The sequence below is a fragment of the Mobula hypostoma genome, chromosome 11 (assembly GCF_963921235.1).
Source record: "Mobula hypostoma chromosome 11, sMobHyp1.1, whole genome shotgun sequence".
In the NCBI taxonomy this organism is placed as follows: domain Eukaryota; kingdom Metazoa; phylum Chordata; class Chondrichthyes; order Myliobatiformes; family Myliobatidae; genus Mobula; species Mobula hypostoma.
Window position 1 is genome coordinate 16,334,588 of NC_086107.1, and position 14,837 is coordinate 16,349,424.

At 41.6% G+C, this 14,837-nt stretch overlaps 1 protein-coding gene across 5 annotated transcripts in view; it reads right to left on the reverse strand.

The window, feature by feature from the left end:
• Window positions 1-14,039, reverse strand: part of nadsyn1 (NAD synthetase 1) — an 84,354-nt gene extending 70,315 nt beyond the window's left edge. Inside the window, exons 1-3 of one of the 5 annotated variants that reach the window (XM_063061703.1) lie at window positions 10,141-10,650; window positions 3,629-3,689; window positions 1,864-1,980 (exon numbers count right to left, since the gene is read on the reverse strand). In XM_063061703.1, coding sequence (XP_062917773.1) covers window positions 1,864-1,980; window positions 3,629-3,689; window positions 10,141-10,228 — 266 coding nt within the window. In that variant the 5' untranslated portion in view covers window positions 10,229-10,650. Of the gene's footprint in view, window positions 1-1,863; window positions 1,981-3,628; window positions 3,690-10,140; window positions 10,651-13,925 lie in introns of those variants that run through there. The other 4 variants (XM_063061702.1, XM_063061706.1, XM_063061704.1 and 1 more) reach the window with 4 other exon arrangements.
• Between the last annotated feature and the right edge of the window lie 798 nt (window positions 14,040-14,837).

Below are 14,837 nucleotides of genomic sequence, written 5' to 3' on the forward strand. Positions count from 1 at the left end.
ACATGACATTCCAAGGTCACATGGTTCCTGCTCAAATGTCTGAACAACTCAATTTCCTTCTCTTTCTGCTCTTTCAGCCTAAATCCAAGCACCAGATCCTGTTCTGGAAACCAAATTACACTCCAAAACACCCATTGCCATCAAATCTGACATCTACATACTAAGTCTCATGTTCTACTTCAACTCTTTAATGATCCAATTCTTCCCTTCATTGCTGGTAGAACCCTCACCATTGCCCCTGTGAACTTCCGAACACTCTTCTCTATCTTTGCTATTCAGGTGTTTTTAAATTAAATTCTCGTAAAAATCTACCTCTTGGACTGAAGTATCAGTCGTAGCCCTAAATTCAACCCTCACAAGCTACCCTTCTCATTTTGAACAATATCTCCAGGAATTTCATAAATTTGAAGACCTTTTGGGTTTTCTTTTGGTTAAAAGATCTTTTACCTCCTGTATCTAATAAAGTGGTCACTGAGTATGTGCTTGTGGGCCTTCTGTTGCTGTAGCCCGTCCACTTCAAGGTTCAACATGTTGTGCATTCAGAGAAGCTCTTCAGCAAACCACTGTTGTAATGAGTGGCTATTTGAATTATTTTCGCCTTTCAGCTTAAATCAGTCTGGTCGTTCCTCTGACCACTCCCATTAACAAGGCATTTTCTCCCACAGAACCACCTCTCACCTCCAACCTGATGGCATGAACATTGACTTCTCTAACTTCCGTTAATGCCCCTCCTCCCCCTCGTACCCCATCCGTTATTTATTTATTATATATATTCTTTTTCTCTCTCTCCTTTTTCTCCCTCTGTCCCTCTCACTATACCCCTTGCCCATCCTCTGGGTTTTTCGCCCCCCTCCCCCTTTTCCTTCTCCCTGGGCCTCCTGTCCCATGATCCTCTCATATCCCTTTTGCCAATCAACTATCCAGCTCTTGGCTACATCCCTCCCCCTCCTGTCTTCTCCTATCATTTCGGATCTCCCCCTCCCCCTCCCACTTTCAAATCTCTTATTAGCTCTTCTTTCAGTTAGTCCTGACGAAGGGTCTCGGCCCGAAACGTCGACTGTACCTCTTCCTAGAGGTGCTGCCTGGCCTGCTGCGTTCACCAGCAACTTTGACGTGTGTCACCTCTCACTGGATTTTTTTTTTTCTGCACCATTCTCCTTAAATTCTAAAGACAGATGTGTGTGGAAATCCCAAAGGATCAGCAGTGTCTGAGATACACAAGCCACCCTGTCTGGCACCAACATTTATTCCACAGCTTAAAACACTTAGATCACATTTCTTCCCCATGCTGATGTTTGGTTTGAACAACAACTGAACCTCTTGACCATGTCTGCATGCTTTTATATATTGCGTTGCTGCCACACAATTGGCTGAGTAGATGTTTGCATTAATGAGCAGGTGTATAGGTGTACCTAATAAAGTGGCCACTGAGTGTCAACTAATGTACTGTATACAAAAGGCTTCAAATCAGCAAACCAAATAACATCAACATTACTTTTAAGTTTCTCCTGCTATCTGCACCTTGGAGTTGGACTTCCACCCTACCATCATAATGTTGGTGATTTTATCATGGAGGCTCAACAAGTCAAAGTCCACCAAGCTTTTCCCCCTTACACTGGTCATAGTTAGCCTTTTTATTGAAAAAAAGATCTTTTCGTGAAGACTACGTGTTTATTTATAAACTCTATTTTGTGTTGTTTCAGTATAGGCATTAACTTAATTGTGTTATAATGCCTGTGTAACAATAACCATAAATGTTAGGTACAGGTAACTATTTCAGTCATCTAAAGTATCAGTTGTAAAATAATATGATTAATTTAAATTAAAAATTCAAATTAAAATTTCGGCATTTCATCTACTTACATGCCTACATCACATATAATGTCTTCAGTAACTGGAGAAACCAAGAGTTCTGCCAGCATCTGGAAGGAATGCAGCACAGTATCAGACTCCAGATAGTGATCGCCACAGCCATATCCACTGAAGAGAAGACGACATAGAATGGCTCATTACAAAAATGATACAGACACGAGATCTATTGAATAAGAGCCATCAATCTATCTTTTAAAGCTGTTCTAAAGACATTGTTTTCACAGCTGCCACTTAACTCTACGATTCAAAGTACATTTGTATGTAGTACAAAACCCTGAGATTCATCTTCCTCACAGACAGCCAGGAAACAAAGAAAACCTTGGAACCCGTTCAAAGAAAAACATCAAATCCCTTCCCACACGCAAAAAAAATGGCAAAAAAAGGAAAAAAAAAAATCAAGCAACGAATACAGAACATAAAACAAACAAAAAAAGTCAAAAGAGTCCAGGTACATTCAGTTCAATCTAGCGCTGTGTTGTTCATTATCTGCAGGCTGCACTGATCAAAATCGCCAAAATAGCAACAAAAAAATGTGACCAGAAGCGAGAAACTCTAAATTTTAGACACCACGAGATTCCCTCCCATATATTCACAATGCAAGAGACATGACCAAAGGGAAAATTGTAGAAATATTTTCACAGTCAGGGTCATATCTTACAGTGGCCCCACACCCCTCTGAGTGCCAATCATCAAGAACCCATTTATACTAATCCCATTTGGATTTACCAAACATACCCATCACACATATACTCAGTTATAGAAAAGTACAGCATAAAACAGCCCCTTCAGCCCACCTAGTCAACATCAAACCATTTAAACTGCCTATTCACATCAGCCTGCACCCAGACCATATCCCTCCCATCCATGTACCTATCCAAATCTCTCTTAGATGTTGAAATCGAGCGTGCATGCATCATTCCTACTGGTAGCTCATTCTGCACTATCACAACCCATGAGTGAAGTTTCCCCTCATGTTCCCCTTAAACTTTTCACCTTTCACCCTTAACCTCTAGTTGTAGTCCCATTCAACCTCAGTGGAAAAAGTCTGCTCGCATTCACCCCACCTATACCCCTCAATTTTGTATACCTCTATCAAATCTCCACTTAATCTTGTACACAGCTTGTACACAAGAGGGACAATTTGCCTGTAGGTGTTTAAACTTCCAACATGCACACCTTTGGGACATGGGGGAAACCAGGGCATCCGGGAGGAACTCACGCGATCACATGAAGACCATACAAACACCACACAGGCAGCACCAACGGTCAGTTCTGAACCAATGTTTGCTGGAGTTGTGAGACAGCAGCTCTCCCAGCTGTGCCACTGCATCCGTTCCTCAACCAGATAAAGAAAAAAGCATGGTGACCATTCACTTATCTTGAATGTTCACAGAGATCTTCTGGCAATACCAATCAATCAGCTTTTATACACAGTTAATGTTCAGTCACCGTGCACAATGGTCTGAATATGGGATTTAGAACTAGCTTCAATGGACATTTTAGTCAGTATGAATGAGATGGACCAAATGGCCTGTTTCCATGCTGTACTACCCAAACTATTGAAATCCAAGGTCAGTTACAAGGACACCAGCAGGCTCTTTTGTCCTTGCCAAGTAATCCACCAAGTGATTACTATAACCTTAATAATTGATTCTCTTCAGAAGACCTCTCTGTCAGAAAGCCTTTTGTATGGTCCCAACGTAATAAAAGGAGTCATATCACTCCCTCCTTTTAGTCTCTTTCTGACATCACCTACCAGATTTCCAGCTCCGGTCCAAGTCGGTATCTTGCTCCTTTTGATTTTGCTATTTCAATACCTGTCAATATTTAAAATGAAGTATTAGAGAATAAGTATTACAGAATTTTAAATCTATAAGGTATCAAACACACAAACCTGGGCAAGTTACGAGAAACAAGGATGGGGAATAATTGTGATGAGGACAATCAGACTCAAATGATTTGTCTACACAAGAAAACCAAGGAAAGTCTGGCTTTACACCCATACCATAAAATTTTAATTCACTTCTCCAAACTTGTAAAAAATCAAAACTTAGAGAAAATGAAAAAAAAATTCCAATGAGCACCTTGCCACAAAGGGGGGAAAATGAGAACAGAGAATCAGAATCAGGTTTATTATCACCAGTGTGAGACGTGAAATTCGTTAACTTAGTAGCAGCAGTTCAATACAATACATAATATAGAAGAAAAGCAATAATAATAAATCTTATTCAGTATATTTTATACAGTATACTTATATCGAATAGATTAAAAATTGTGCAAAAAACAGAAATATTACATATCTTTTAAAAAGTGAGGTAGTGTCCAAGGGTTCAATGTCCATTTTAGGAATCAGTTGGCAGAGGGGAAGAAGCTGTTCCTGAATCACTGAGTGTGTGCCTTCAGGCTTCTGTAACTCTTACCTGATGGTAATAGTGAGAAAAGGGCATGCCCTGGGTGCTGGAGATCCTTAATAATGGACACTGCCTTTCTGAGACACCGCTCCTTGAAGATGTCTTGGGTACTTTGTAGGCTAGTACCCAAGATGGAGCTGACTAAATTTACAACCCTCTGCAGCTTCTTTCGGTCCTGTGCAGTTGCCCCCCACCCCCATACCAGACAGTGATGCAGCCAGTCAGAATGCTCTCCATGGCACATCTATAGAAGTTTTTGAGTACATTTGTTGACATGCCAAATCTCTTCAAACTCCTAATAAAGTAGACTGCTGTCTTGCCTTCTTTATAACTGCATCAATATGTTGGAACCAGGTTAGATCCTCAGAGACCTTGACACCCAGGAACCTAAGGCTGCTCACTCTCTCCACTTCTGATCCCTCTCTGAGGATTGGTATGCATTCCTTCATCTTACCCTTCCTGAAGTCCACAATCAGCTCTTTCATTTTACTGATGTTACATACCCCGTAACTGGGTTGCCAAACCGGCAGAAATGGACCACTTAGTTGGAGTCTGGATTATTGGAACTAATAAAGTTTTATTAAAGAAATAAGTAACACAGTACTCTAATCACAAGGATATAAATACAACAGGTTAGCAATGATAAAACACACATGTACACAGAACTAGGATAATAGGAATCAATCAAGCTCTATCACAGTCTAGGGGTAAAATGATCAGTCTCAAGTGACGCAGAGTGCAGTTCAGCTGAGTACAGTTCGCAGTAATCGCTGTTGTGCCGTTGGGGGGAGAGAGAGAGAGAGAGAGATAATATGCAAATTCTGGTTCACACAGACCTTAGTTCTTCGCAGTTAGCTTTCGGGCGAACCCTTTTCTGTCTTCTGTGGTCACCGACTCTGACCCCTCCGTTCCGGATACAACCGTTCTCCCGCAGTAAACCCGGCACCCAGGCAAGGGCAGACACACACACCAGGTCCCCGCCGATCGTACCTTTTCACCCTGTGCGTCTATGGTCGGTTCCGCGACCAAACCTCCAAACTCTCACCAACTTGTGGGGGCATACCGCATTTCCAGGGTCTCGTTATCTCGTGATCTCGTGGTGTCTCCGTGCCTTAGCGAACCTGTTCCTTTTATCCCCCTGCTGGGGTATCACCTGTCCATCAAACTTCAAACACTTCAGGTTCAAAGCAACCGGTCTGTCAATACTTGGAACTGTGTCTCTTTTCGTTAATCTCTCTCCTCTCTCATTAACATTTTGAATGTTTCTCCCTTTGTCTCTCTTATCTCTCTCATCAGCATCAATCTTCTGATAACTTGGTTTTTCGTTACACTGACATTGAGTGCCAGGTTGTTGCTGCGGCACCACTCCACTAGTTGGCATATCTCACTCCTGTACGCCCTCTCAACACCACCTGAGATTCTACCGACAATGGTCATATCATCAGCAAATTTATAGATGGTATTTGAGCTGTGCCTAACCACACAATCATGAGTACACAGAGAGTAGAGCAGTGGGCTAAGCACACACCCCTGAGGTGCACCAGTGTTGATCATCAGCGAGGAGATGTTATCACCAATCCGCACAGACTGTGCTCTTCCGGTTAGAAAGTTGAGGATCCAATTGCAGAGGGAGGTACAGAGGCCCAGGTTCTGCAACTTCTCAGTCAGGATTGTAGGAATGATGGTATTAAATGCTGAGCTATAGTCGATGAACAGCATCCTGATGTAGGTGTTTGTGTTGTCCAGGTGGTCTAAAGCCATGTGAAGAGCCATTGAGATTGCATCTGCCGTTGACCTATTGTGGCGATAAGCAAATTGCAATGGGCCCAGGTCCTTGCAGAGGCAGGAGTTCAGTCTAGTCATGACCAACCTCTCAAAGCATTTCATCACTGTCGATGTGAGTACTACTGGGCAAAAATCACTAAGGCAGCTCACGTTATTCTTCTTAGGCACTGGTATAATCGTTGCCTTTTGAAGCAAGTGGGAACTTCTGCCCGTAGCAGTGAGAGGTTGAAAATGTCCTTGGAATACTCTCGCCAGTTGGTTGGCACAGGTTTTCAGAGCCTTGCCAGGTACTCCATCAGGATCTTCCGCCTTGCGAGGGTTCACTCTCTTTAAAGACAGTCTAACATTGATCTCGGAGACAGAGATTACAGGGTCATCAGGTGCAGCACCGATCTTCACAGCTGTAGTTGTATTCTCCCTTTCAAAGCTGGCATAGAACAGGGCGCAACTCTGCAAGCAAATGTTCTTAAAAAATATTTCTTTTTCTATTCCCTCAGAATTCTAAAACAATGATCAGACATTGCTGGAATACGATTTGACTTTGCTGTTGACCAGTCTCTCCACCACAACAACTTGGTTGACAAAGTTACTTCAACAGCCTTACCTCTCTCCTCCACCCAGCTGAGAGGTTACAGATAAGAGCACACCTTTCCCAGCCCCCCAGCCATGAAGTCCAGATTGCAATGCTTTAGTCACACACAGTTTTCATTTGACATTTTTGATCCGTTAATTCAACACATCATATTCAAGAAATTCAAGTTCAGCTTGTTAACTAAAGGATCTGAAGGAACCTTCCAGCTGTCCTCGAATTCAAGGGAAATTAAAGGGAGATAAAAGGAACAGATCAGGTTCAGCCAGTGGGGCACGAGGAGCTTTGGATGTAACACAGACCATCTACGCTAAATTTGCCCCTTATCCAAGAAAAAATACGTTGGTAATGGAGAGTGTCCGGAGGAAGTTCACAAGAATGATCCTGGGAATGCAAGAGTTAATGCATGATGACTCTGCGCCTGTACTTGCTGGAGCTTAGAAGAATGGCGGGGGTGGGGGTGGAATCTCATTGAAACCTATCGAACATTGAAAGCCAAGATAACATGGAAGTTGAGCGGATGCTTCCAGTAGTGGGGGAGTCTCGGGCCAGAAGGCACACCCGTGAATACAAGAATGTCTCTTTAGAACAGAGATAAGGAGGAATGGTGAATCTGAGGAATTCATTACCACTGACAGTTGTGGAGACAAAGTCATTGGGTACATTTGAAGCAGAGGTTAATAGGTTCTTGATTGGTGAGAACATCAAACGAGAAGACAGGAGAATGAGTTCAGAGGGATAATAAATCAGCCATGATCACATAGCAGAACAGACTATGGGCCAGAGAGCCTAATTCTACTTCATGTCTTATGATCTCATACAGCTTTATGCAAAGTAAGTTCCAGAAAATATCTTTTAATTTAGAATTCAGATATTTCCAGAGTTGTTTCGTGACCCTCTCTGAAAAGAAAAATTATCAACTCTGCTCTAATCACAAGTTATGTTCAACCCTTGTTAATCAGAGATACCAAACACAAATATCCAATCCAAATGCATTCAAAGTTAAGATGCTGGTGCATTCCACATTCCTGTTGAAGAAAGCGCTCTCTGTGCAGCAGGATATCCTACTACCCCTCTGCTTCCATAAGGTCCTAAACCATTTTGAAAATGAGAAAATTGTGCTTGCGACATTTATTTCTACTGTCTGCCCTGAACATCACATTGAGGTGATGTCAAGAGAAAGCATATCACACTAATAATTAGGCAGAAAAATGAAATTTTACATAAATTAAGAACATCCCCAGTATGTAGCTCAAGGAAATAATACTAGTAGCCACAAGATAAACCAGAATCAGGTTTATTATCACTAACACATGTTGTGAAATTTACTGTTTTGCAACAGCAAAGATATAAAAATTAAGTTACAAGTAAACAGCGCAAAAGAGAATTAACAAGGTAGTGTTCATGGCCGTTCAGAAACCTGATGACAATTTGTAAAAGAAGTTGTTCCCAAAACACTGAATGTTGACTTGCCATCTATTTGCTGATGATACAACCACTGTTGGTAGAAACTCGGATGGTGACGGGAGGACGTACAGCAGCAAGATATACCAGCTAGTTGAGTGATGTCCTAGCAACAACCTTGCACTCAACGTTTGTAAGACCAAAAAGCGGATTGTGGACTTCAGAAAGAGTAGAACGAGGGAACACAAACCAATCCTCAGATAGATCATAAATGGAGAGAGTGAGCAATTTCAAGTTGCTGGGTGTTAATATCTGAGGACCTAATCTGGTCGCAACACATTGATGCAGCTATAGAGAAGGCAAGACAGTGGCTATATTTCATTAAGAGTTTGAGGAGATTTGGTTCAACACCCAAACTTCTACAGATGTACCGTGGAAAGCATTCTGACTGGCTGCATCGCCGTCCAGTATGGGGCTACGACACAGAATCAAAGCAAGTTGCAGAAAGTTGTAAAATTAGTCAGCTCCATCATGGGTACTAGCCTCCATCGTATCCAAGGCATCTTCAAGGAGCAGTGCCTCAGGAAGGCCACATCTGTTACTGAGAACCTCCTTCACCGAGGACATGCCCTCTTCTCATTGAGAAGAAGGTGCGGAAGCCTGAAGGCACACATTCAGCGATTCAGGAACAGCTTCTTCCCCTCTGCCATCCGATTTCTGAACGGACTTTACCCATGAATACTACGTCACCAATTATTTATTTCTGTTTTTGCACTAGTTATTTTAACTTAACTATTTAATATGCATACATACTTACTGCAATTCAGTTTTTTTTTTCTATATTATCATCTATTGCATTGAACTGCTGCTGCAAAGTTAACAAATTTCATGACATTTCCTGGTGATATTAAACCTTTCCTCTTCCCAAACTATGACAACACAAAGAGGGTACATCCCTGGATAGTGGGGGTCTTTAATGATGGATTTACAAGCATATGAATGAGGAAGAGTAGATAATTTTGCCCTCAGCCACCAATCTCCACCATTTAATAAGATCATAGTTGTGCCAATTCTAACCTCAACTCAGCATTCATAGTTACACACATCCACTGAATTATTAGAAAATTTATATCTATCTCTGCCTTAAAGATATTCAAAGGGGCTGGTTCAACCATCCTTAAGAGGAAAAGAGCTGCAAAGCCCTCAGAGATGAAATACCTCAATAAAGCCAAGGCCCATAGATGCAGATTCACCCACAAAAAGCAATGGATGCAAATTCAGGTCCCCTTGAGATGTGCACACTTACCAATCAGGCCACCTTCATTATAAGCCAAATACAGACAAAATTGCCAGGATTTGGACTGTTACAGATTTCCAGTCAGAAAAAGTAGCCACCCTTCATGACCTGCTGCCTCTTAGTACCAAGACAATTTTGGATCTTGCTTGCCAATATACCTCAGACCTCCTGTACCCTTCGGACCTACCTATCTGCAAGACCTTGTTTAAATGTGTTCCAAGCAAAGAATAAACTGCTGGAGGAACTCAGACGGTCAGGCAACATCTACGGAGGGAAATACACCACCTTTATTTGGTAAATTGGTTTATTATCGTCACGTGTATGGAGGCACAGTGGGAAAGCTTGTTTTGCACACTGCCCAGTCAGATCCATTCATTGAGGTCTTTTTTACGCTAACTTCTGTCAAAGTAGGGGTGCTGCTGTGATTTCTTTGTAATTGCATTTACGTGCTGGGCCCAGAACAATGGAAGGAGAAGGACCAAGAGAAAGCCGTTGAAATTCCGGAAATTGATTTTTTTTAACGTATCGATATTCCTCCAATAAATGTTATTTCTACACAATAGAACTACCAAAATTCAAAAAGATAAATTGTCAATTTGTGAATTCTGCGAGGGCGTGGTTGCTAATCTGCGAGTAGTAAGAATAAATTATAATCCTAAATAACATAAACTGAAAAAAACAGAAATGTTTTGAGTTTAGAGTGTGAGGTTTCCGATTGACACAACACGCAATTCCGAAGTATTTACTTACAATGTTATCGACATTCTTCCATTAAAACTTACTTTTCAAAATTCTTTGAAGATTTCCTTCAAAATCTAAAGCCCACTGGTTCAATGCGCAAGTCGCCAATGTCACTTTACGACCCAGCATTGTACAAATAGAGCACTTCCAGTAAATGTTGGTGATGTTATAATTGGGATGGATAACACCGAGTTAAGCCTGATTCCTATCTCAAACTCCACACTGCAAGATGCTAGTGTTGCTGCAGTTCCCTTCCGGGTCAGTTTCGCCTTGTGCAGCAGAGGACAGTACATCTCAATCGCAAACTGTCATTTCCAAACAGAACCGCTAGACAGTGACTCTTTGTATTAAATATGTTCCCTTGCCACGGGTTTGCATAGCCATCAGAGTGCAGATAGTATGGAATGGATGTTATTCTTTCAAAAGCCAACTGTACACCCAGCTGCTACTTTACTGTTTGCCCCCATCTACCCCTACCCTCGGACGATGGTTGAGTCGATCAGGAATTATCCAAACTGAAGCCGCCTTTTCAGAAAATATCCCAGAAATAAAAGAAGCCCATTCATGTGCGAGGGAAGTATTAGAATGTTTTTAATACACGAGTTTAATCGTTGCAAAATTACCAGAGTTAGGAACTGACTAATAATTTCGACTGACTAGCATATCAGCCAATCGGATAGAAGTAGATTTTCTTTGCTCTCCAATTGGTCTCAGAAGACACGGGGATATGTGATTGGATATCTAAATTGTCCATTCACATATAGGGGAGGAACAGCAGTCATGTGACAAATCCGACGTTTATTCAATCCGCTATTGGCTACATCAATTGTAATCAAATAATCTGTAAGGAAATTTTGTTAAAGTTCATATTCCTTTATAGCACATTTAATCTGTTTGGTTCGCAGTGAGAAAACTGTGATCAAAATGAACCACAACGAGAGACTGAAAATATCACCCAACAGTAGTCCTGGAGGAGGGCAGATATTGGGATGCTACTGAATGAACTGGAATTTTCACCACACAGGCTCCAATAGATTTTGGCTGGATTAAGATATATCTGTTTTCTTAGTTCGTTTCTCAATAACGTATTTTTTTTCTGAAACACTTCCCGCAATCCTGAAACTCTTGCCATTTGATTTCCAAATGGACTTGTTTCCTGAGTAACAAACAGGAAATGCTGGAGAGACTCAGCAGGTCAGGCAACATCTATGGAGAGGAATAAACAGACAATATTTTGGATCAAACCTCTTCTGGTCAGAAAAAGGCAGACTAAGAACACTAGAACACCACAGCACAGTACAGGCCCTTTGGCCCTCGATGTTGTGCCGACCCATATATTCCTAAATAAAAAGTACTAAACCCACACTACCCCGTAACCCTCTATATTTCTTTCATCCATGTGCCTGTCCAAGAGGCTCTTAAATACCTCTAATATTTTAGCCTTCACCACCATCCCTGGCAAGTTATTCCAGGCACCCACAACCCTCTGTGTAAAAAAAACTTACCCCTGATGTCTTCCCTAAACTTCCCTCCCTTAACTTTGTACATATGCCCTCTGGTGTTTGCTGTTCGTGCCCTGGGAAACAGGTACTGGCTATCCACCCTATCTATGCCTCTCATAATCTTGTAGACCGCTGTCAAGTCCCCTCTCATCCTTCTATGCTCCAAAGAGAAAAGTCCCAACTCTGCTAACTTTGCCTCATAAGACTTGTTTTCCAATCCAGGCAATATCCTGGTAAATCTCCTCTGCACCCTCTCCATAGCTTCCACATCCTTCCCATAATGAGGTGACCACAACTGAACACAATACTCTAAATGTGATTTCACCAGAGATTTGTAGAGTTGCAACAGGACCTCCCTACTCTTGAACTCAGAGTGTGGGGGGTGGAGGGAGAAGGAGTACAAGCTGGCAAGTGATAGGGGAAATCAGATGAGGGGGGAGGTAGGTGGGTGGCGGAGGGGTGGATGAAAGGGGAAGCTGAGAGGTAATTTACTCAATTTCCCTCGGGATTAATAGAGTATATCTATCTATCTGTCTATCTATCTATCTATCTATCTAATAGATAGAAGAGGTATTGTCTGAAGAAGAAGGAACTTGATAGGAGAGGAAAGTGTACCATGGGAGAAAGGGAAGGATGAGGAGGCACAAGAGGAGGTGATGGGCGGGTGAGGAGGGGAAGGGATGAGAGTGTAATCAGAATGGGAAATGAAAAAAAGAGAGAAGAGGGAGGAGAGAGAAATAACTGGAAGCTTGAGAAATAATGTTCATGCCATTAGGTTGAAAAGACTATCTCTAAACAGAATATGAGGTGTTGCTCCTCCAACCTGAGAGTGGCCCTGTTGTGGTAGTAAAAAAGGCCATGGATCGACAGGTAGAAATGGGAATGGTAAGTAGAATTAGAATTGGTGGCGTCCAGGAAGGCCTGCCTTTTGTGGCAGACAAGAGCAATGGATCTCTTTCCTGACCTTTTTTTGTTTTCTCTCATTCTCTCCCTCGTTTCGTGTTGATATTTACCTCCATGACAGGTTTTTGGGCAGAAATGCTCTCATTCTACTTTTATGCTTCTTCACATCTGACTCATTAATTTTTCTTTTTTTTTAATTTTATTTTTATTTGGATAAGGTATTCACAAGTAATACACAAACTTTTTTTTACATATATAACCTTTTCCATTTTTTATGTGAGTGTATCTATATTAATTTGTACATTCACATGTGCACATTGAGATAATCTACAAATGTTTGTAGAAAATAATTAGGCACTCAAATAGATGTTTATGTGCAATTGTAATTCCACTCTATTAAACTAAATAATGATAATAGTTGTTATAAAAATATTAATAATAGTGGTTGAATACTAATTTTCATGTATCTCTTCTGGTCCATTTCTTTCTGTTCCAAAATTTCCCCAGATCTTTTCATTACTTGTGTTAATTCCACACTTTCCAAAAAAAAGAACAGTAAACATTCGAGCCAAGGGTGGTTACATTAACACTATTACTATGTTGGTGAGACAAACAGTATAAACTATTAGGGGAGTCATCTAAAGTCTGCTCACTCTGAGGTTATAAATTCAATCCAATTATTCCAAATTTGATAAAATTTTTCATTTTGAATTCTCAGAGAGAAGGTCATCTTTTCCATATTAAATAGTTCCAAAATGATTTCTTGCCAATCTTTTAATGTAGGTGATGTTGGATTTAACCGCTTTCTGGTGATTGATTTCTTACTTGCCGCTAAAAGGGCTTGCAGCAGCTTTATATCTTTCTTCTGTTCCAAAAACAATACATGCCCCAAGTAGAGAGTCTCAAAGTTCAGAGGTATCTGAGTCTTAAATGCCTTAACTAATGCTGACTCATTTTTAATAAAAAAAGATGAACGATATCATAATGCGTTAAAACAGGGCAGACAGTAAAATAGCCTGCACAGTAAGATTAGCACAAATAACTTAAGCATGAACCTTACTGGGGACTTATATCTACCCAGTGTCATAAAGAGACATTGCCTCTAATTTAACAGGCAGTGCCCCGCCTCCAAATCCCCCTTCCCCTCCCTCTCCACTGCATTAACCATTTCACACTATGTTGTTAATTAGCTGTATGTCTGACACCAGCTTCTCAGTACAAGCTCACCACGTGTTCCTACAGCTTGTTTTATTTACAAGATAAACTTTACTCATAATGAAAATTCATTTACAAGAACAAACTGTTCAATGCCTTTTCATTCTTTGCATACAGGGTCAATGCTTTCAGTCCCGTTCTATTACATTCATACAGATCAATAGTACTGCTGACACCCATGTGGCCCTCTGGGGTGATGTACTAACCACTACAATAAATGAGGGGCGTCCTCCGACAACCTGCCCCTCCCTCTGCTGTAGAGGAATCCTACACGGTGGTCCGTCCCCACCGAGCACCTGCAGAGGCTGTGCCAAGCTTCAGTGCGTCAGTCAGCATGTACTCCTGCAGCCTCGATTCTGCCAGTCAGCAACATTCCTCCACTGACACCTCGATGAGCTGGTAGGCTAACAATTTTCAGGCAGAGCAAAGAGCGTCTTTCACCAGGTTGGTGATCTGTCAGCAATGCCCGGGGGTTCGTCTCCGTGTGTGTTTCTGGAAACAGCCCGAAGGTCAGAGAGTCCTCTGTCACACAGCTCAAAGGTTCATTTACTATCAAAGTATACAACTCTGAAATTCTGCAGTTCCCTGGGTAGCCATGAAACCAAGAAAGAAAAAAAAGACAACGCAATCATCAACCCCCAAATCTCATCTCCCTGCAAAAAAAAACGGAACAGGCACATCAACCCCCCAAATCACTCCTCCCGCACAAAAAAATAACCAAGCAAATCAGATCAGGCATGTCGACCCCAAATCCCTCCTCCTGCACAAAAAAAAACAAACAGAACAAATCAGGCACACGGACCCCCAGATTTCTCTTCCCACTCAAAAAAACAAACAAAATAGATCAGACACATCAGCCCCAAAACCCCCTCCCATACAAAAAGAATGAGAAGATTGAGCGAAAAAACACAGAATATAAAAGCTTAAAGATTGAAAAAAAAGTCTATATTCTAAGTCCACCTCCAACATGCAGAAAACACCTGGGCAGTATTCTCCGGGTGCAGCAGCAGGCTCTCTGGTACCGTGCAACTGATCAAAAGACAAGCAGCTGGCACTCACCCTCTGCACTCGCTTCGATGCCTCAGTCTCCCTCGTCGCTTTAATCGGTAAACTATGGA